The sequence below is a fragment of the Seriola dumerili genome, unplaced genomic scaffold (assembly GCF_002260705.1).
Source record: "Seriola dumerili isolate Sdu_G_001 unplaced genomic scaffold, Sdu_1.0 BDQW01000468.1, whole genome shotgun sequence".
In the NCBI taxonomy this organism is placed as follows: domain Eukaryota; kingdom Metazoa; phylum Chordata; class Actinopteri; order Carangiformes; family Carangidae; genus Seriola; species Seriola dumerili.
The window spans coordinates 3150926-3175031 of record NW_019174723.1 but is presented as its reverse complement, the minus strand read 5'-3'; the positions used below and the strand labels follow the sequence as shown (position 1 = coordinate 3175031).

At 39.7% G+C, this 24106-nt stretch overlaps 1 protein-coding gene across 1 annotated transcript; it reads right to left on the bottom strand.

The window, feature by feature from the left end:
* Positions 1-1385: 1385 nt before the first annotated feature.
* On the bottom strand, positions 1386-22986 carry LOC111234935 (ankyrin repeat domain-containing protein SOWAHB-like). Its single transcript, XM_022763167.1, has 14 exons — positions 22718-22986; positions 18773-18834; positions 17100-17339; positions 16230-16352; positions 12357-12413; positions 11945-12046; positions 10720-10731; positions 9426-9428; positions 6847-6933; positions 5673-5675; positions 5248-5250; positions 4953-5025; positions 4646-4741; positions 1386-3798 (listed from the first exon to the last, which is right to left on the bottom strand). The coding sequence occupies exons 1-14, from the start codon at positions 22848-22850 to the stop codon at positions 3626-3628; spliced, it is 1167 nt and encodes a 388-aa protein (XP_022618888.1). The 5' UTR covers positions 22851-22986; the 3' UTR covers positions 1386-3625.
* Between the last annotated feature and the right edge of the window lie 1120 nt (positions 22987-24106).

Below are 24106 nucleotides of genomic sequence, written 5' to 3'. Positions count from 1 at the left end.
TGTCATAAAGCATTTATGAAAAGTTGTTATACTGTTTTTGAGTGCTAAATATGGGGACTTAAAACAAAGTTTTGCCTTTTTATGTCATTACCACTGATAGCACAGTTCATCCTGCATTTTATATATATATATCTAAAAGTATAATAAAGGTACGGATGCCATTTTGACCTCAGTTATTTCTAAGTGTAATAGTGACACAGGGTCTGTTTTCATTAAGCGCATTAATGAAAAATCCTTGAATTTATCTTAATATATTTCAATTAAAAAATTCAAGTTTAAGAGTAGTGTTATCTGAATGCGCTGCAGAAACGGAACAAACTGAAGTTCATGCGTCTATTATTTTCTCTCTATAGCCTCACAGAGAGTAGCTAATGAGGTTATTGGGCATCTGTGACGTGACATCTACATTTTGGCCTATTTGTGAAACAATGGTAACAAGGAAGCCAGGGACATTGGGCTCTGTGTTTTCCAACTCAAAATAACAAAGCCAAGCAGCCGCTGGTGGGAGGCTGTGCTCTCATGGAAATGAGCAACCGAACCAACAATGTAGCGCCTAATCTCTTCAGAGAGAGGAATCAGTTACACAGCAGTATGCACCCCTCAATGCTTTTCATTAGAGTCAGCGTGCTATTGAAACAGTCGCTCCACCCACCCTGACTCACACACAAACACATACATGAGTGCGCGTGTGCGCGCGCACACACACACACACACACACACACACACACACACACACACACAAAACCCTCGTGTGTAGCCACAGGCCCTACTCATACATGCACTAGATACAAGGTAGCCCCCCAACAACAGAAGGGTTGAAATAAGTGGGGCAGAGGGTGGTATGGGGGTGCAAGGCCTCAAAGCATCGGATTAGAGTTAATGTGCCCTCCCTGGGTTATAATCTCTTCAGAGGGGGACTTTGTTTGAGGGGCTTGAGGGCAGTAAGATAAGTATCTATTACAGAAACTCCCTCTTATCCCCCCAACATCCCCGCTTCAAAAATGAAGCACAAAAACACTTGCCTGTGTTCCCCTCTGTGTTGTGTGATATCCAAGACCCAAAAGCAAGTGCTGCCCTTTTCAGCTAATCAGGAATTAAGGTCTAAAGCCGTATGGAGAGTTAGCAGGGCCCATATTTACTCCATCTGTAGCCCACAAAGTCAGGTAGTTAAAGAAAGATCAAAGGCAGCTTAAAAAACTCTGGTTATTCTATAGCAACAGAGGAAAAAAAGAATCAACGCAAGTTGTTCTTCTTCTCTGTTTGGTGTAAGGAGAAGCTGCGGTGTGAGCAGCCGAGACACTCAGTCCAGAGATGGGAGTTTGATGTAGATAATTCAGTGAAGTAGACGCACAACAGCTCAAGCTGCAAAAACTACAGGTGAAGAGTTTGATATAAAATACAGTTTAATACCAAAATATCTTCATTATATAAATATTGTGCAAAAGATGTAATGGAGGCTGGTTCTTTAGATTACATAATTGGCATCGTCCACAACATATGAAAATAATGAACAATACAAAAGCCCTTTTAAACAAACTGGCAGAATAAACCAGAAGACATAGATTCACACTGGAACAGTGCAAACGTCGATTTGCAAAGGTTTAAAATAACACTCAGATTCACTGGGTTTAGTATACAAAATAAAATACAATCAGTTTTCAAGGGAACTGTAACTCGGTAACAGAGCTGCATCTGCGGCAGCAGAAACATCAGTCAAAAGCTTAAGTTATTGAAAATCAGCAGATGAGTCTTGAATCAGACGAACAAAAAAACCATTACAACCTGTCAATAACCAAAAGTGATATGACAGACATGCTAACTGCTAATTGGCATAAAACATAACATGATCCAGCCTTGTAGTAATGTTTGAAATGCTGATTAAAAACATGCATCCTTTTTTTGTGGAATGTCTCAGTGGCCTAGATTTAAAGACACACCGATGGTTTTATATGTTTAAGCCCATTAACTAATCACAAACACTTTACACCAGTGCTAACCATTTTCAAAGTATAATGTCACTTTTTAGAATCAAGATTTTCAACTTTCCAAAAACAGAATGAAAATAAACTCGTATGAGACTGAGCACCTTCATTGTACATGAAACCTTGCTTGAAATAGCTAATTAATCACAGCAAAGATTTCACATTTATTTGTCGATTACTTTATCAATTATAACTCTGTTGCTTGTCATAATAATTCAGTTGTAAGTTGGGTTCCTTGCTGGTGCCTTCATGGGCTTACTTATTTATAAAGTTAACTTCTCTGCCAAAGAGCCCTGCATCCCCGCTCAGAAACCCACAACAAACAATAAACAAACACACATTTGGTTAAAAAAAGGAAAGGAATCTGTGAAGTTAAGCAGCTGTATCTCAAGTCTCAGTCTCAGATGTTGCAGTTTCCTGGTAGCATTTGAATGCATCAACAAGGAAGACTTTTTTAAAAGTTGCCATTAGATGACAGTGTAATTTTGATTCGCAAAATAATTAATCGATTACATAATTAATACCAAATTTTCACCAAAATGGATCACTGGAATGTCTCTGTAGATTGATTTAAATACTATATTGGCATATTAATCGAAATTAGTGTCTGTGTAGAATCTAGGAAATTAATTGAAGTACTAATGATACATTTTGGAAAATGGTTTTGACAGAATGTTAAGTGCACATGATTTTTTCTTTTTTTTTTTATTGGGCCACAACATACAAACCCACCAGTATGATCCTTTAAAGGAGAGGTCTGGTGATATTATATATCTACGAGAAAAAAAAAACTAACCCAACAATGAATCAACCCTTTTACCAAGTATCAACTCTATATCCAATGTCTGATATATTTTATTAGTGCTCCTTTATCTAAACAACATTAGTGAGCCATACTGTTGCACTGGGAGACTTGTCTCTCCGTTACGATGAACATGGACTCTAGTTTAATTTGAGTTAATGCCGCATACACTGTCCTGTTGCTGTAAATACTCACTACAACATCACAACGCCAAGTGTGGCTAAAAACAGGCCCCAGCAAATCCACAATTTACTCCTGTTTACTAAAAACTACAGTGCCCAACATATTTGTGACTCATTTTGAGACATCATTGGAGAGATCTTTTTTTTTTTTTTTTTTATCTTTTCATGGTATCTGTAGACAGTAACACAAATATAGAATATCACCAGCTTTATCCTCCAGCTCCTCGAGAGTAAACATGAACGTAGATGATCTGGGCACTGCTCACTTTAACGCAAAGGCAAAGGCGAGATTAAAGAATCCCTGTGAGCTCATTTGAAGTTGTAAGGCATACGTCACATTTAGCAACAGTTATTAAAAAGGCTTTGAGAAACACTTCTATGGTGAGCATAACTATTGATAATACATGTATAAGCATAGCATCACCTGCAACACTTCCAATTCAAGTTAAAGCATCTGTATTCAGTACGTGGAGCTTTCAGGTGCGTCAGCAAGCATGTGCGATTGTGTGTATGAATGGAATGAGTGTAGGTGTGTGTGTGTGTGTGTACATAATAAATATACACATACAGTATTAATACTTCCATGGTATATACGGGGGTGTTTACATTAAGTGTCAATATAGTATAAGTCAGAAATGGTCCCTGGCGTCTGTTCTTCCTCAGCGGGAGAATTTTCTGGGTCTGAACGGAGGAAGGACGAGCTGATGTGACGCCGTCCTCTCCTCCTCTATTGGAGCCAGCTCCTCTGCTGAGCCCCACTTCTTCTTGGAGTGGAACAACGATACCAGCTTCCTGTTCCTGTTCCGCTCCCTGGCCTGAGTGACTTGAAACTCTGGGACCACAAGAAAAATATGTTGATTGATTTTAGGGAAAAACATAATTCACACATTAACCTCTAGTTACCTTGAAGCTGCAAGATTCTGTCTGCGATCGGAGCAGTTTTGAGAAAGCAGTTTTTATATTATAGATAGCAAAACTGAAATGTTGGGAGGCTCTGATGAGAAGAGAGAGATGAGATGAGATGAGATGAGAATGTCTGCAGTAAAAATGAAGCTACAGCCAGCAGCAGACTGGAAGCAGGGGGAAACTGCTAGCCTGGCTCTATCCAAAGTTACTAGCACCTATAAAGCTCAATAATTATGCATTTGTTTGTCTGCAAAAAACGACAAGTTGTAGTTTTACAGGGGGCTGAACTACTTCTTGGCTGAGAGCAGTAACTTCCTGGAATCTCCAGGAATATGCTTTTTTTGTTGTTGTTTTTTAGACTGGTAGGTGGATTCTGAACCTTTGGACAGGCCAGCTTTTTCCCGCTGTATCCAGTCTTGACGCTAAGCTAAACTAAGATAAACTAAGTTGACGGTAACTTTGTACTTGTCATTGTATTTGACATACAGACATGAGTGGTATTGATCTTCTCATTTATCTATTCTCATCTTTCACCCAGAAAATAAATAACATTTTCCAAAATGCTGAACTATTACTTCAAAGAAAAAAAACACTTATTTTGTGTTTTAATTAGCCTTTTCTTCAGTTATTACAAAGACAACACAATTCAAAGACTTTATCTAACTTGTCATGCAAAAGCCACAGTGCTCTCCTTATATACTGTTGCATTAATAAAACTGATGGTCATTCATTAAATCATTTATAATTCAGCAGCAGAAGAATGAGGCACTCACGCAGCTCGCACTCTTCCTCTAGACCCTCTGTCTCTTTGATGTTTAGGTAATGGCAGGCAAGATGGCCGCTGTAGTCCCTCAAGTTTTCTTTGGCACCTGATAAGAGTAAAATTAAATCTCTGAGCTACCTCTCTGGCACCTAACACCGAAAGCTGTGAGGAAAAAAACTCATCATCCAAAGGTAAACAAAAATAACTACATGAGATTGAAACCTGCTGTAAAGTAAAAATCATGTCTCTCACTCACTCCTACAGTAAATGGAGGTATTATCTCTGTAACCAACAGTTTAAATGAAAGCAGTTTTTACCATATGTCCCTATGAGCAGGTCGAGAATATGTTGATGACCGTGTAACGCTGCAATGTGTAAAGGTGTGTACCCCTGCAGAACAAAAACGAGGAAGACAAAAGGAAACATGCATACAGAAAATTGAAAAATGTGTATTCTGAAATACTTTTCAGGGACACTTGTGATGCAAACACACTTTCAACACTTCATTGACACAAAAAAGACTTAGCAGTTTAAAACTCACCTCAACACAAAACTTTGTGTTGTGTTGAGGTGAGTAACTGTGGCAAAGTGCTGAAAGGCTTTAGTACCTACCCCCTAGAGTTTCCCAGACCCAAAGGCAGCCAATGAAAACAGCATGGAGAAAAAAAGTATACAAATTAGCAAAGGTTATGGAAACACCAGATAATGATAAAAACATAATTGCTTGGTAATTCACTGAAAATTGCATAGTTTTGGAGTTGTGCATGCTGGCACATAGACGCACTGTTTTGGGAAACAATTAACGTGACATGACATGATTTATTAGCGGAGCACTCCTGCGGCCCGACAACACGTGCTGCTGTAATACATTTGCACAGCTGGATCTTCATAGAGATCATTTAGGGAACATTACATCACTGAGGGCCACAACAGAAAGGAACCGGCAGCCATGTTGTTGTCCTGTTGTTTGACCATTGAGATTAAGACAGATACTGTACATACCCGTCACCGACACTGGCAAAAGCCTGGATACTCACATGCTGCAAGGAAGAAGCATACCAAGAATAAATCGGTGTATGTTGGTGTCACAAAAAATGCTAAATGCAACGTAGGCTTAAAGGGGCACTCCACTGATTTCACACACTAAGTTAAGACTCGTGGCTCCGGAGGCAGCTTTCTAAAGTCTATTAGTAACTGTATTAATTAACTAATTTTGTTCTCACAGAGGAATTTATACATGATACATTTGTAATAGCAGTTGCTGTAGTGGATGCTGATTTGTCTCAACACCAAATGTACAGAGCATGTGATGGTTCCGTGCTCTGGCTGCAATCTGGCTCCGTCATGGTTTCAATGTAAACAGGAAACGTTTCAGAAGTGGAGCATCTGTTCATCAGCGGCCACATTTATAATATTTATAATATAGTCCAGTGTTGTTTTAACCAAATAAATACAGCAGCTCATTTAGTGGCAGTAACAGATGCTCTTTGGCTGTATTTGAATATGAAAACTTTTTGACAGATCTTTGTCAGTGGGATTGTGTCACACCTGCAAAGTTACGTGACTGAGTTTGACGATGGGTGTGGACTGAGTACTATGGTAATAATGTAGTGATGACTACTGAGTTCTCGTGTGTTGTTGTTGTTGTTGTTTGATAAGAGAAATGGAAACATATGTAAATGAGAACAACTGTGTTGTGCATTAAAACACAGTACAGACGACCACAGAGAGCAGGAGGAGACTGAACAGTGCCTCCCCCTTCCTCCCTCATTTTTCTCCTTTTCTCTCTCTCACTGGCTTCAAACTTGAAAAATTAAATTAGCTGTGTATGTATGAAATGGACCCCACATTTTTTCCCCAGAAAGACATTTAAGACATACTGAATGACCATTAGCAGTGAGTTACAGGAGGTAGTAGAACAGACACCAGTCTGGACGTCATGTCAAGTCTGAAAGATGCTGAAAGTAGGATAATCGGGCACTAAAAGTCAGGATATTTTTGGCCTCCACTGCTTCGATTTTGTTTTGCACAAGTCCCCCTGATTTATTGATGTGCAATACTAAACAGCTGGAGTGAGAAAAAAAAATGAGAGGGAGACATGAGAGGCATCAATCTTCTCATCTAACTCTTGGCAAGAAACTGAATAAGTGCATCACTGGAGTGCCCCTTCAAAATCCTTGTGTAGCAAAGAAAAAAAAAAAAAAAACTCACTGATTTGGTGTTGACGTCAGCACCAGCATTCATCACCAGAGTGGCCATGTCCTGGTTGCCATGTTTGGCAGCCCAGTGCAGAGCTGTCTGTGTGGAACAAAGAGAGAGTTATTCATAAAGTATCCACTACAGTTATCGGCCGTGGTAATTGATGTAGCATCATTACAAGTTGTCTAAGCTGAGCAGTGCAGCGTCTTATTGGCTGTGCGAGGGCGGAGGGCCAGCTGCGCACAGAGGGGAGTGGACGGATGGAGGGATGGTGAGAAAGAGGGATGGAGAGAAGGTTTCCTGCCATCTAACGGAGCCTAATTACAAAACAACACAGCACTGTGCCCACAGTCAGGGGGCCTGGCCGCCTGTCACCAGGGGGAAGATTGATGATGTTAGTGTGACCCGCAGAGGGGAGACCCACCCAGACATCACCGCACTACTGTCAGCACACGTCAAGGAGGGAAACAACCCCCCTCCCCCCTCCCTCTCAGAGATACACCCACATGTTCACATGCTAAGATCCTCCAAGTGTGCGTAGATGTTAAAATAATAGACACGTGCATGAAGCAGAAAACTCGAGTCACATGCAAATGCAAACCACATCCACCTGTTTGACCAGAACTGTGATCTCCTGTTTTTCCTACACACTTTAAGCTGCATAATTATGTGTTATCAACAGGTGAAAGCTGAGCGTCGGTGCAGATGTTGGCTAAGTAACCGCATGCGTCCCTTCTGAGGTTGACCCCACAACTACATATTAACATTGGATAGATGAAAAGCTTATAACTTCTGTTAACTACACAGCTTGGGGGGGGAGGGCTTTAAAGAGCAAGATTAAACGAGATGGAGATGGAGGTTTTCACCCAGCAGCAGTAATATGGAACTTAAATGCATTTATACAATGATTTCTTTGTAAAATGCAGGTTCCATTAAGGAACAAGTTCATTTTAAGTAAGATTCAGTGATGAAATGTAACCAACCAAGTACATTTGCTGTACCTATACACAATTTTGAGCTACTTCTGCTTATTTCCATTTTCTTTTCTCTTTCTACTCTACTCTTCTACTCTACTATTCTACCACAGTTCAGATGGAAATATTGGACTTTTTACACTAAATTTATTTATTTATTTGATAGTTGTTACTTTGCAGATAAAGCTTTTACATTAAAAACATTCCTCATTTTATTAAGTTTATAATTAATATTAAAACTAGCTCTACCTCAACAAGTTAAAACATTAACTTGCTGTGGATGGATCAAAAATAATTCTTTGCTCAGATAATGTAAATATAAATGAAGTTTGTTCACTGTCCATGAACCAGAAGTTTGTTGACTCAGTGGAGTCACCTTGAGACTTTAGCTCGGCCACCTATGTGATCTGCAATGTGTTGTTAGCGCTAAAAACGATCAGCTCCACCAGCAAAGCTGTTTGATGACACGGCGAGCTGAGACAATACCTGCTGAGTGTTTGCTGACACATTTACCATCTGGAAGATTTTATATAAATTAGACAGTTTCTGCTGCTGTTGAGTCACAGAGCTTCAAAGCATCCCTTTGTCAGAAAAATAAATACCTGGCGGTAGTTGAAAAGCCCAGAAGGAACATAACACATAACAGTTTTCTCAAGGTGTCTCCTAAATCCGCACAGACTCTTCTAACATGAAAAAATGTTCTGTTTGCTGCACGATTGATTGTGTTAGTTTTTTTTATGCATTTCCATATATGTAAGGGTATTTCCTAATCAGAACAAAGATGGAAGCATGACAAGACATATGTCTTTGCTGAATTTATATAACACATATATGTTATGTTTGCCTATATCAGTGTTACTCTCTATTATTTTATATTTTCATACTAAATAAGCAAAGAGATATTTAATTTCTGGATACCTGGATAGGAAGTACAGTCACAGCTTAAAACAACAGGTCTTTGAGGATTTGGAAATCCCCTCAGAACAGCTGTAATAACATGACCAGGCATTTATTTTACAGAGAAATGAATGCTTAGCTCTGTGACTTGAGTATAATGATAATAAAAGGGAGAAACAAACTGGGACTCTCGCACTGCTTGAACAGGACATAAGTCTGTTTGTGCTTAGGTGCTATGACGCTAATCGTAGTACAACAGGCCTGTCCCACAGCTGGCAAGAAAAAAAAATATCTGCTTGAATCCACTGAGGGCACTGAGGAAGCTACATCTCTCTACGTCAGGCGTCTGGGGGACAGATTGTGATAGATGCTGTCTGGCTGGAGTATCTCCATCTCTTTTGTCTGTCCCCTGTCACATCTGAAGACAGATTGGCCAGAGGGCTGTTTGACGGGCGGCTCGGCGGGTCTCCCCGCAGACAGGAGTGATGGACGAGGCTGAACAGGATGCGGCGTCTTCCCTTCCTGCGCCTCCTCTCGTTTCTGTTTCTACCCACCGGGATGACCCCCCACCTGCCCGATCACTCAGGGGGGACGGCTGTGTCCCCTCCATGTGAGGCAAGTGGCGGCTAGAGAGGGCTCAGATCACCAGGAGACACTGACCACTGCCATGGATGTGAAGGAAAGACAGAGAGAGGAGTGATGGGCTAATGATGTACTTACAAACTGTGTGGCAGAGGAAGTCCGTCACAGCAGGGATGGAGGCCCACGTCACGAGGAGGAGAGCAGGAAGAGAAAAACAGAGTGAGACTTTGGAGCGAGGACCATTTGCCTTAGGTGAAATATAGGTGTTCTGACTTCAACCTTTTAAACCACTGTTTGAAGATCATATCTATAAAACCACCTGATCCCGACAAACATTTGGTGAGAACAGGAAACACTTAAGTCCTCCCAGGATGAAGAGTAATCCCTTCAGTCCCGGCCAAACATGTGACTTAGAGCCTGGTGTTTGGTACACTTAGCTCAAAGTCAGAACATGACAAATCTAGATCAAATATAATGACTCCTGGTTAGTCTTGTAACTTTTTCTTTTTCTTTTTTTTTTGATTGAAGGTATCTCTGTGCGTTATCTGTGGAAAGGCATCCACCTCTGCTGAACATGCTGAACAGGGAAAGGCTGAAGGCTAAAGGGGAACATCAAAGAGGCCTGAGGGAGACTTAGCACCTTCCCAGGGACACAACCAGCATTGTTCTACAATTAATCCCAGCCTGCTCTATTACTTTCAGATTATCTTTAAGTGGGTGAAGTCTTTGTGGGGCATTAAGAGTCTCCTTAATCCCCCCCTCCCCTTCCCAATCTCCCTACACTTCAATGGCGGCCATGCTATCTTGTCCGGGTGGGGATGGCAGAGGCTTAGGGCCACTCTTAGAAGGTGGTCTGCCATGGCCACAGGACAGTGTGAGAACTGTGACACAGGGGAGGGACAACAAACATGAGCTCAAATCTCTTAAGCGCACAGGGAGACAAATAAAAGGATTTGGGTTGTCAGGGGGGCACAGGAGCTAAAAAGCTATCTTTCATAATCCTTTTGATAGTGGACCTTTGAAATGCATGATCTGGATGTTTTAACACAGGGTTCTCAGAATACTATTAAAGGGAAAATCTCGACAGAATGAGCTTGTGAAAGTTACACAAGCAAAGCGCAGGTCTGAGAGCGAGGAATCAGTTGATAAATCAAGAATCACAGATCCGAAATACGGTTTGTTGTTACCAAAGTGGTAAATAAACTTCCATTCTGATAATCTAAGTTTTATTACACACAAGGTGCAGATAGAGGTATGAATGATGAAACTTACCCCCTAACAGGACGGTCATGGTCACAGTCAGCAGCATCAGAATGAGAAAATAAGAGGCTTTAAATCAGACACAAATCACAGACAATGTCCAACACAATGACTTAATAATAACTACATATAATTACAGTTACATACAGTCTGTGCCATATCAAATACTCACCGAGGTGAAGTCCTGGTTTGAGCCCCCAGGAGAAGATAAAAAAAACAAAAAACAAATTAATTATGATTTCAATCACATGAAATAGTTTTTATTAAAAAAGATTTTTTTTTTACTTAGTATTTGTGATGCGTTTAAGGATAACAGAAGAGAATAGATGGTTGGTGCATTAGTTAAAAACAATTAAAAGTGAAAAGCTCCAGACACATTAATATAAATAGATAAATATAAAGTGTCTCAGTGATTAAGGCACATGTAGATTTTATTGGGGAAATTGCACAGGGATGATGAATGTTCTACCAGTAGTGTATTTCATTTTGCATGATTGTGTTGATTAAGAGTGCAAATGGTTTCAGGAAAGAAACGGTTCATTAAGTCTAGTGGACGGAGTTTTGAACGACCTGTAGCGCCTGCTAGAGGGCGACAGGTCAAACAGGGTGTGAACAGTCCTTTACAATATCTCTGTGGCTGTGGAGAGGTAGCGGGTGTTGGTAATGTCCTTCCTGGGACGGTTTTTGACACCTCATGTCTGATTTGTGTTGTTTTGATTATTGGCGCTGTCAGTTTTGATCACATTGGGAACACATGCAACATTTCTACAACAAAGTCTGACGAGACAAGAGACCGAGCAGTGAGACGATCAGATCAGGTTTTAACCCTTGTTGACCAAATAGTTCCAGGGACTGTGGAGCCAAAGGAACTTAAGTACGTACTTTAAACGTCTGTTTACTTTTCCATCACATCTGAACACCAGTGACGATTAGGAAAATTAGATTGAAGACATAGGCAACACAGTTTTCACACACTGAAGAACATCAACACAGTGTTGTATTGTTCTTTGTATTTTAAAGTTGTGTGACTCAACGTAATTAATGATTTACATAAAACATATTTTTGAGCGACAGTGTAATACAGAAGTTAAAAGAAGTCTGGTATTGAAGATACTGTATCCTTGAAGGGATTTTCTAAATTTTCATAACTTCATCATAACTTTTATTTTGAGCATGTTAAACAGTGATAAAGCATTGCTATTTAGTTTTTTTTAATAGTCTTTATTTTTCTTCTCATAAATAAGTTTGGCTAACCTGGGTGTTAAAGCTTCTTGCCCCATCATACTTTGTGGTAGCAATATCGCCATGTTCCCAGATGTTATTATTAGCACATGGCCATAAATATGAAAAACAGTATTTGTAATAAAGTTGAATTCTCCTTTAAGACGCAGAGCTACCTTCTTATTCGCCAACGAGGGGTCCTGTCTGAGCAGCTGAGAGAGGTCAGGGACTCGAGCGCCAGCAGCAGAGTAGATCCACTCCTTTTCTATAGGATCCAGCTAGTACAGAGAGAATGGGGGGGGGGGGGCAGACAGGCACACACACACACACACACACACACACACACACACACACATCCTACCATCCACATCCTGTTGTGTGCTCTTTTGATAGTGCTGAAGCTACAAACCTCTAATCCATTTCCTACAAACCACTGAGTCACAACCAACTGACACATTGTGGGAGACACCCATGATGACGCTGCACAGACTTCCAACAGTTAATACTTGAACTTCTGATTTTGGCTTTTCTTAAAGCTGTCTCTAAAGCCACAGGAGAACCACAGGAAAAGACAGGAAAAGGACTTACGGCGACAGCAGCAGAGCCCATGCTGCCCGTACACTCCTCGTCCTGCTCCGACTCGGACTGAAAGACACAAAACAGGAGACCGACTTGTTGCTCAGTGGTGACAAGAAGCCGAACTGTGACTGTGACACAAGTTAACTGCACCGTATCGGTCATAATGCTCACTCAGCATGATCCAACATCACAGGGTACACACACTGCTGTGATGTTTTCCAGCTGACAAGACGTGACTAAAGGGTGTCAGACAGATAGAGAGAGGTAATGAGACAGCGAGGCAGAGGTGACACTTTCACACATAAGGGGTAATGAATAACAATCCAATTAACAATTAACCAAAAAACAACGTGCCTACAGTCAGGCCATGTGCTTTCCTCATCATTTTAGTCTGAAGGGGTCGAGAGGAAAACTCCAAACATAATGAGCACAGCCTTGTAGGAGTGTATAAAAGTGTCACTTTGGCTGATTTATGTTAGAGGGGAGAGTTTGTTTCTTCTTTCTTGCCTCTTTTGAGGAGAACCTGATTGCAAATTGTTCTCAGATCATCCAGAGACATGATGTTAAAACACTCAGCCCTTTCATGTCTCTTGAACAAACTGTCACATGTCAGCGTGCTGAACATGAAAAGTGGAGGGATTGTATTTATCCAGCTTCCACTCTGACACTTTTGGTGCAGACCAATAATAACTGGCAGAAAAAAATGGGGCATGTCGGGCATGAAGGGAAAGACTGAACAAGGGGGACAGGAATTCCAGGAAATACCCTCTCAGCACTTTGTGTTGTTTCATAGACATTTTAATTTGCTTTTTATGGCTGCAACTATTATTTTCCCAATTTATTTATCTGATTATTTTCTCAAATATTTATCTAGTCTTTGACATTTCAGAAAATACTGAAAAATAGCTTGTCACAATTTTCCAGAACTCAAAGTGACATCTTGGTCATGTCTGACCAACAATCCCAAACCCACATGACGGAAAAAAGACAACGAAGCTGGAACTAGTGATTCTTTTTTGGCTTTCTTTGCCTCATAAACGACCTGAAGGATTAATTAATTATCAAAATAGTTGCATTGATTGATTATTTTAAATCTTAAGTAAATCGACTAACTGATTATTAACACAGTAACAGGGTTCACTAATTTCAAGAGCATTCTCAGAGTGAAAGGGGAAGTCAGATGACCACAAGTACACAGAGGTTAAATAATAATTAGATAACTAAACAAGATTAAGAGTCTACAGCCATGCTATGAGCTCTGTGGCTGCACTAAAGCACAGCAGCGCTGTGAGCTAAATGCTTTAGTCACACTAATAATGATAATGCTAACATGCTGATATTTAATTGCAAAATGTTCATGTTCACCATCTTAGTTTTGTTAGCATTTGCTACATTTGCTGATGCTCATGGGAAAGTCAGTTTGGCAGGTAGTAAACTGAAATTTTTGATCTAAAGGATGGTGTTAGATGCGAGTTTAAAGAATCATCAGAGTTATTATAGTTCATCCTGAGGAGAACGTGAATGCCTGTAAAAACTTTCATGGAAAATTCCTGTGTAGTTGTTTCACCCAAAACCACAAAAGTCAGATACCAGTGAAAGACAACTCCCTCCCCCTGATAAACGTATATTTAAATTGAAGGAACCAGGATGTATCTGCCCCAGATAATGATCCTTCGTTTGGGAGCATTAACGATATTATTAACGACATTTCCTATCCAGCTTTGGCAAACTAGTTTACAGCCTCAGGTGTTCTGGTTAATAATGTAACACTACAAAGCATCCAGGTAGCTCCTGTGATACGAAACAACTGTCATCACTAGGTGTCCTGAATACAGAGTTCACTGGTGTGACTAATACCTTAAGCAAACACCGTTAATCTCATTGCAGTGCTACATTAACACACGCCAGCATATTTCATCTGTCTGTTGCGCCGGCCATCAAGGAAAGCTGCATACCTTTCTCTGGGATGAATCTCAATCTCTTTAATGGGCACAAATGATTATTATCTTTCTAATGAGTTCCAACATGTTGCTGCTTAACATAATAACAGAGCACTTAATTTAAATGCAGATTCTGACCCCCCCACCATATGTCCCCCATGGGGGGGGTGACCCCCCCCCACACACTCAAATTCAACATACTGTTGCTTACAGATCCAGGTAATTTACTTAGCACCACCTGGTGGGTGACAGAGGAACCACTGGAGAGTAGGTACTGAGCACAAAGTCAGTGTTTTCTCCATCAGTGATGGTAGAAGTTCTCAAATCTTTCACTTAAGTAAAAGTAGCAATACCACAGTGTAGAAACGCTCTGATACAAGTAACAGTCCATCGTAATATACTTAAAGTACCAAAAGTAAAATGACTCATTTTGCTGAATGATCCATTTCAGAATAACATGTTGTATTAAGGGCTGCAACTAACCATTATTTTCATTATTAATTAATATGCAGGTTCTTTTCTTTTTTTTTTTTTTTAGATTAATCAATTACTCTTATGAAACATTAAAGTTTGACATCAGAGGCTAAGGTGACATCTTCAAATCTCCAAAACCCAAAGATATTCACATTACTGTGATATATGACAAAGAAAAGCCACAATGATGATTATGAATTAGACTCAAATACAAGAGTGTAGGGAGGTTGAGCGAGAGCCTGTAACTATAACTGGACAAAAAGAGCAATTACACTTAACGGGCAGTGGAAAGGCAACCAGATGAACTGATAAACAATTGAACCACAAGGCCGAACATCTGCCATCACGATATTATCATATGTATATTAGGAACACAATATCAATGTTTCAGTTTTTAAATATCATAGTTTTCATCAATTCAATTTAATAACATTGTTATCAACAATACCAGTATATCGCGAAACCCCTAAAAGTCACCCGCAGAGAATATTCATCTAGTTCAGAGTGAAAGGTCATTCATCAGCAGCTTTTATGGGTGAAGTGAGTGAGTGAGTGTTTTCTGTAAGTGTGAGTTTTGATGTTAATTTACAAGCATCAGTTTGTTCATTAGATGGTCTTAACTACTGTTCCACAGACTCTAGATCCTGCCTGGAATAAAAGCCTGGTGGTTTAATAACTGAATATTACAGTAGGCTGTTTGTCTGATGTGCCTCCACAGTCCTCAAGTACCTCCTCATCTACGTCACACTCCAAATGTGTTCTTTAAAATGGATTTTGAAGTGGATATTACTCAACACTGCAAGTTGTTGGAATAATTTTTTTTTTTAGACAAGACACAGGACTCCTAGAACTGTTTAGTCTTGTTCTCTTTCTCTTTTCTTTTTCAGTTGGTTTGGTCATGTTTGAATTCATATTACTGACACAACAATTACAGACAGAAGCCTTTGAGACAAAGTCTAATCTCATATTCTACACCTATCCAGCTAAACCTAACTCTGCCTGAAACTACCAATTATTTTCCTTATGAACAAATCTGACGATTATTTTCTCAATTAGCACAAGGTGATGCCTTGAATAAACCAAAACTTAAAGACATTTAATTTACTATCATAGAAGGATAAAAGATTATTCACATTCCAGAAGATTGAACCAATTAATTGTTGATATTTTATCTTAGAAAATGGATTCATTGATTACCAAAATGATACCAGATTATTTTTCTGTGGTCAACTGTCAATTAATTACAGCAACAAGCGGCAACAAGCAGCAGCGTCATATTTCAGCCTTGTTTGCTCAGAAAATCAAGTTCAAGACTTATATGCGATCTCTCAAATGTACATTTGCTGGTAATTGGCTGTAAGCAGAATTAACTTCACGCAGGTGAGCAAAAAGCGACAGTGTTGCTGCTCCACACCAGCAGGTACAAGCCCATATTTAAACTTTGCCTCTCAGTCAGGCAAATTGTCACCTTTGACCCTGAATCTTTGTCCAGCTCATCCTCCGCGCTGCTTTGCACTGAGGGTACATGGATTCGGATGATGGGAGGCTGCAGAGGAGTGTGCTGCACGGTGACTGCTGCTGTCTGCTGGTCCTACAGGAGCACAGACATCATGGGCTATAAACTCAGACTTTCTCTGCTCTGAATGTTCACAGGCCAAACATTCAGCTGTGTCAAGTGCTGGCTGAGGTCAACAGCCTCTTTTCTTTCCCTCCACCATCTGGGTGTGGATAGATAATGTTTACTTTAGAGTCTGTTTGAACAAATCATGTGTGAGGACGTTAAACCGGCGGCATGAAACATGTTAATCTTTCAAATCTTATGGTTAAATGCTCGTGTTTTATTGCAGGAACAATATGTAAAAGTACTTCTAGAGGATTACTGTGCATTAAACCGGCGCATAGTGTTTATTTTCACAACAGTCAAGTGCTTTAATGCATTAGTTTTACACATATCTGCCTTTTGTGTAAAGACATAAGCCCTTTGACCTTCCCTTTCTTCTCTGAGCGGCTAACTTAGATTTGCCCAAGCAAAAGAGCTTTTTCTTTTTTTTCTGTTCCACAGTGTTGTTCTGTGTAAATGTCTACGCCACAGGGCCATCATTAAATGCTGACACATGCTCGGAGAGAAAAGGCACCAGTGTACACCAACAAAGACGGTCTTGTATAGAGATAAACGCGTCACTCACATGAAGAGTAAACATGGTGTCCTGGGGCCGTGGCACATTCACAGAGTTGCATTTCAGCATCCAGTGTTGTTGCTGAATCATCCCAGCTCTCCCCACAGTTTATTTTCATTTTTTACAAAGAAAATAGAAAAACAAGTTGATTTCATATTCACCTCTGCAGCACCCTCGGGCTCCCCACATGACATCAGCTCATCCTGTTGTTCCTTGTGGTGGGGAAGAGAAGTCGTCGTCGTCGTCGTCGTCGAGGCGTCCGTTGCATCCCACTGTGCAGTGGCCATTGTCCTGGCTGGGCTCAAATGTTTCTGTCCATCCCTGTCTGTACCTTGATGTTTGTTGTCGCGCTCCTGCAGCAACTGCCTGTATTTCTTCTTTAGGACGAGGTACTTCTCACCCTGCGACAGTCAGAAAGCACAGTATGCCTTAGAGAAGCAGAAAAAAGTCTGAATGTTGTTGCGTTATTTGCATGCTGCACACTAGAAGTCATCAGAGTAACTGTGTTGTTTTTTTTTATGCATTTATCCAGGAATGTGAATTATATCTCTTTATTTTAAAGCGACAGCAGTACCTCACATGTCTAATGCCCTTTGAATCCAGTTATTCAGATGTCACATCAGGTTAATTGCATAAACTAGTTTCTTGCATCAGTGGATTACAAACTAATAAACCTGGCCCCATTTACATTTTCAAGTAATAATTACCTTTTAAATGGTTCATGTAATGTAAAATTTGTAGATCTCTTATTATTAACATCTTGTATATGTGATTTAGTCAACTATCAATGTTTTTATGCAGAAATAAAAAAAAAAATCTCAACTTAATGCCCATTCAAAGAAATAGTTTGACAAGTAGATTGATGCGACTCTAATATCTATCTTTAAAGTGTGAAGCTACAGCCTGGAGCTAATTAGCTTAGCTTAGCTTACCACAAAGACTAGAAGCAAGGTGGACATGTCTTGTCGGTATTTACATGAGAAGATGACTCTCATATCTTTATGTCCCGTTTTTTTTTTTTTATCCTTGGAAGTCTGACAAATGTATAGAATGCATTTCCTCTCTCATAAACCATTTGCAAAGCTGATATTTCAAGTATTTATATCCTGCATTTTTTAAATGAATGTGTGCTAGGTAGCAGTCTTCTTTCATTGGTATATTGCTGTAATTCTTAGTGCAATCCATCGTCATCCTGAAGGTCATTGTAATAATGTGAGGATCCCGCAGGGCTGTTACAGCACAGAGTTTTACATTTGTACACAAACACAAATGTAAAACAACAAATTGGTGTTTTATGATTTTAACAAATCAGATGTGTTGCGTTACTGGTACTGGTAGGAAGATTATATTTAGCAAGTCTTTGTGCTAAGCTAAACTAGGAGTTTGTAGACAGATATGAGAGTGGCAGAGATCTTCTGATCTAATGCAAGAAAGCAAATAAAAGCATAATTTCTCAAAATGTCAAACTATTCCTTTAATAAAAGACTGAAACAATTTCAAAACTAAAAACCAGTCCACACATAATAACTCAACTGAATCTGGAGAGATTAGTTTGGCAGTAACATTCTGTGGTAGTGTCAGAATGTGAAAATCTTTCATAAAGATAGTTTCAAGGAAAATGAAAACAGCAGCTGCACTCCCTTGGGGGAAACCAGTTCTGCAGAAAAAGAGATCGGATGACTTGTTATTATGTCATGATAGTTAAACTGAAACCACCATTGCTCATAGTAAAACAGTTGTGTTGTTATGCCTCAGTGCAGAAAATATAAATAGAGAAAACATGGGAGCAGAGCTTTTCCCACAAAAGGTAAAAATATTTTAATAGCTTACTCACATTCTCTGACTTCACCACAGCGATCCGGTCAATGATGAGCTTGAACTCCTCTCTGTATTTAGCTGCAGGGAAAAATATTTGACATGAGAAACTGAAAACGAAATATAGCTTTTAATAGCTCACATACTGTAACACTTTGACATGAGAGGGTCCAGTACCCACATTGTCAATCTAGGGCAAAAAGAAATGGAACACACTCAGCTCAGCTGGTTTAAGTGGGTGACAGACATAGACAGGGATAAAAGAGCACAAAGTACAAGAAGTGAGAGAAACACATGAAGTATTTCCAGATAGAGACACGGCTAGAATGTACAATGTATTCGGAAAGTCTTCAGACCCCTTCAGTTTTTATTATGTTGCACATTATGCAAAAAATAAAACTAAAAGAATTCCCTCATCAATCTAAACTATATAAACACCCATAATGAAAAAGTGAAAACATAATTGAAATATCACATTGACATAAGTATTCAGACACTTGAAATTTAGCTCAGGTGCCTCCCAATTCTCTTGATCATCTTTGAGATGTTTCTACACCTTGATTGGAGTACAGCTGATCGCCTGGCCATACTGAGCAATTAAGGGAAAGGGCCTTGTTAAGGGAGGTGACCAAGAACGTGATGGTCACTCTGGCTGAGCTCCAGAGATCCTGTGTGCCCAGACGAAGCCTCTCCTCAGTGAAAGTTTGCAAAAAAAAACAGCTAAAGGACACAGAGATTGTGAGAAACAAGATTCTCTGCTCTGATGAAACCAAGATTGGACTGTTTGACCTTATTTCTAAATGTCATGTCTGAAGGAAACCATACATGTTGTCTTTCTGTCATTGTGGGGTATTGGTTGTAGATTAATGAGGAAAAAAAATCATATATTTTTTAATTTTAGCATGAGGCTGCAACATAACAAAGTGTGAAAAGATGCAGGGCTCTGACTACTTTTGAATGAACCGTATTAGTGCCTGTTTACAATACTGTAGATGTGTGGTTTGTGAGTGACAGTCTGCTGGATGAGCTGCTGGTTTGTATTTCTTCATGTGAGGATAGATGAGGCAGGAAGAGGAACAAAGTGTGCTCTAGCATACACTCGGCTGACCAAGCTAGATGTAGCTCACATTGCAGGAAAACAGTTGCTTAAACAAAAAAGCCACTGCAAGAAGAGCTAAGGAGAGAGAAAAAAGGATCCCCTCCAGTGTGAGCAAAGACACAAACCGATCTTAGTGCATCCCCAAAGATAAAAACCTGAGTCACGTTAAATCTTTCCTATGGGAACCAAACAAGGTACAGCTGACGAGTCGATAGAGCTCATCAGATAAAGCCTTCTGTCTTTGTTTACACCAGTGAGCAGATATTCAGACGTGTGCAGATTGTGTGATTAAGAGCTGTTTCTCAGTGTAGGCTCCCTGATTAACAAACAGCCAGTTTAGCTACGCAAGCACAACAATTTTCCAGGCGTAGGTATTCCATTCATGCCTAGGTGTACATGGGCATGCCGCTCAGGACAATTGGAAGTGTTTCCTTTTCCTGATGTGCACGGAAAGAACATTTGTAGTGAGGTAGCCGCTCGGCTCACAATCACAACAACAGGAAATCCAAAGGAAGCTGCCACTTACATCTGTCTCAACAAAAGAATTCTTTGCTTAGCACAGTGAGTAGCACTGTAGATGTGCTAGTTATTTATTAGCCAGAGGACTGCAAAAACAAGCAACTCGCACAAACACACACGTGCATGCAGCGCAACCCCCTCATCCCCCCAAACACGGCTACGCTTCCCAACCATGCCCCAGTTTTCCAATCTGATGAAAAAAGCGAGCCCATTAGAGGTCCACATCCAGTCATGCATGTGGACTTAATTATGATTAAAACGCTATCATCACAATTACGACATGAAAAGCTGCAACCACATGCTACGACAGACTTTAAATATGTGGGAAGCACTTTTCTAATTGGACGGCCATGTCAGATGGCTGATGAGTATCAAGGTTGCTCTATAAACCTCTGTCAACAACTGCAGTGCTGACATAGCATCTGGACCGTACATGCTGGCAACTGCAATCCAAGGTCACTTTGGATAATCAGTCTGGGAGGTTAAAATATGTTTGTATTTCAGGCAGTGCCAAAGGTAAAGGTGCAGCTGAAAGGATCAATGATGAATCATTACAAGCTCATTATTTGTTTTCTGGGCCAAAAAAATGAAAAGTTAAACAGTTAAACAGCAAATATTCTGTGATTAGTCAGTAGACACACCTAGCTAAAGCAAATGCAGGCTAATAAAGGCCCTGCAATAATTCCTGTGCATTCCACTTTACAGCTACATAACCTTTTGAAATACGTTATAACACAATCAGCCTGTTACAAACACCAACAAGCAATTCATAAGCAAATTCAATATTGTTCTGCTAATATACTCAGCTACATGACAATATCTATCTTAAATTTGCTTACATTTGCTAACTTTAGCTAACTGGTCATACCAGACTAAGTAAAACTGTAGCAAACAATATTGAGTCTGTTAAAACAGCCAAGCAGAAAACAACAAACATGTCTTCTGCTGATTGTGTTTACTCTTTTATTAACTTTTGTAATAAGTCACTTAAATGTAAAATGCTAAAACTTAGTGACACAAGTAGAGAAGAGTCAGCAAACTGGCTCAGTAATGTCAATTATGGCAATACCTATCTAAAGATTGCTAACATCGGAGCTGCAGCTAACGATAATTTTTTATTAAATAATACAAAGAAACACAAACTGACCACAAAGTGATGCAAAATGATCATAAAGAAACACAAAGCAACCACAAAGAGATGCCAAATGACTACGAATGATGCAAAAAGACCACAAAGCGACATAAAACAACCACACGGTGTTGCAAAAAGATCACAGTGTTGCAAAACGACGAAGAGCTACAATATGACTTTGTAGTCATTTTGTCTTTGTTTCCATCTAGGGATCTTGGTCCCATATAGGGGGTTGGGGGGCCTTTAACCTGTGTTTCTTCATGGGCCCGTTGTGTCATAATCCATCCATGGCCACCAATAGCTACATTATATGGTCAGATTAGCAGCAAAACACTTGGTGTATTAGCTAAGCAATATTATGTTTAATTGCTCATAACTACAACCTTTAATTTGTAACAGTAAGATTGTGTTACTCCTTTCAATAACTTGCATATTCTGGCTTTAAATTGTGATTTATTACAGAATTGTTTAATTTGATGGCTTCAATTTTAGTAAGGTGTAGCCTACCCAGCAAAGGTGCACAAACAGTGCACTGCAAAAAAAAAAAGCACATGTATACATAGTTACTCCCAAAACCATTTGTCAGTAGAAATATGGGAAGTACTTTTGTGTTGGCTATGATTCAGGACAGGATTGCACAAGCACACGTACAGTTTGTGGGTGGAGAAGAACAGCAGAGAAAGGTCAGCCACACAGTGGAACACCCTTTACAGCTAATACAGTGGTCCTGGCCTAAGATGTTTGGGAATAGAGAAATTTTAATCATTCCTCATTTTGCTGAGGGATCACAGGTTCTGCCTGAGGAGCCACAGGGCCTTCGTGTGACATATATTTAGTTGATGGGTTGATTCAGGTCCCTCTCTGCTCAGTTACAACTGGCCTGAGGGAGGAAATGACACAATTCCTGCTGAAACTGTAGATCTATGGAGGGGCTTTTAATGCAAACCAGATGTCTGCTTTACAACAGAGAACAATGCAAGGACATACAAGTCGTTTGTTAAAGCGGGGCTGGGGACTGTTGCGTTTAATAAATGAATCATAGGCTATTTGTACAGGCTGGCAAACACGAGGTCAGTTGATATTTGTGCCATCCCACGGACAGTACCGACCAGTACTGGAGCCGATGCCGCATGACCACTCTCACACTTTCCCCCCATTTTCGGGTTAATATTTCTCATCAAGCTGAATCCACGATAGAACGGCTCGCTACTTACCACGTAACTGCAAGTCACTATGGCCAATAAAAGGCTTAAATGTCTTCAGTATGTCTGCATTTTTGACTCTGCCTGAGTTGCCTCCGGTGGAGTAGAAATAATCCAGCAGCGACTCTTCGCTCACATCACCCATCTCAGCTCTGTGTCTGTAAACGTCTCTGTAACGACCTGGATGGGTTTGTGATGAGATGTATTTTCAGATCTCTTAGTATTTCTCACTCAGCCATAACGCGCTCCTCTTGGCTAATTTGTTATAGTGCATGTCTGAACTTCACTCCACCCAGACGAGCTGACCACTGCTGCGCCTCCTCCTGTTAACCCTTTAAAGACACACAGCTCACGCAGCCTCTGCTGCACGATGTGAGTTTATTTCAGCACAAACGTTTCTGTTTTGCGTTTTTTTTTCCAGCGATATTTTTCATTCAGTAGCAGTGAAAATGCACTAAGCCACGTCTAAAGCCTGTACTCTTCATACTAATTTTTTTAAGTGTTCGTGAACATCTCATATCCATATACTTCTCAAAAAGACATATTTGTACTGTAGGAAAGTCAAGTATAGTATTGAGGTATTCTAGTATTTCCATCTACCATATTTAACTACATTTCACTGGGAGTATTGTACTTTATACTCATTTACAAGTGTTGAACACCTTTAGCTACAAGTTTCACTTCATGATAACTAATATTTTTCACTCAGCAGATATGATGATCTTAAAACTATGATGTATGTTCATATATTAACGAGACAACATTATGTAAAATAGTTAGAATTATCTCCACCTCAACCAGCTGCAACATTAAAATACTGCTTTCACATGAATGCACAAATAATAGTAATACAGTAAAGTAATATATGACAATGAAATGGTCTGGAAGGGGCTATTCTGTGAGAACTTTCAGGAGTCCACAAAGAGGTTGTTTACATTGCATTATTTCTGCAGCCTTACAGTATTTATAAATGTAATAATATTAATTTATTGTAATGATACATTAGTTTTGATACTTTACATAAATTTTGCTGCTAATATTTCCTTTTTTCAGTTAAGTCAAATGTTGAATGTAGTATTTCTACTTATTTACTTATTTATTTCCACTTTTACTTCAGTAAAAGATTCAAATACTTCCTTTCCCATTGAAATTATTAGAGGAATACTGTTGAAAAATCTTGCAGTAGGCTGATATAACTATAACAAGCAAAAACCTGACAAAAACACTTTTCCTTCACCCAGTGGTGGAAAGTATTTAAGTGCTTTCACTCAAGTACTGTACTGCAGTATATTTGGAGGTACTCTAGTATTTAGTATTTGGGAAACACATGTTGGACAGGGTGTGCTCAGACTAACCTTGACATGACTCTTATCAATTATTTGTCCCACAAGAGACTTTGCA

Excerpts from the sequence above, each read along its gene's own strand:
- LOC111234935 (XM_022763167.1), bottom strand. The coding sequence starts at position 22,850 with ATGGGTGATGTGAGCGAAGAGTCGCTGCTGGATTATTTCTACTCCACC. Across the intron at positions 16,353-17,099 it reads AGCCCGAGGGTGCTGCAGAG|GACCAGCAGACAGCAGCAGT; the intron begins GTGAATATGAAA and ends GTGCTCCTGTAG. Across the intron at positions 12,414-16,229 it reads ACAAAGATTCAGGGTCAAAG|TCCGAGTCGGAGCAGGACGA; the intron begins GTGACAATTTGC and ends TGTGTCTTTCAG.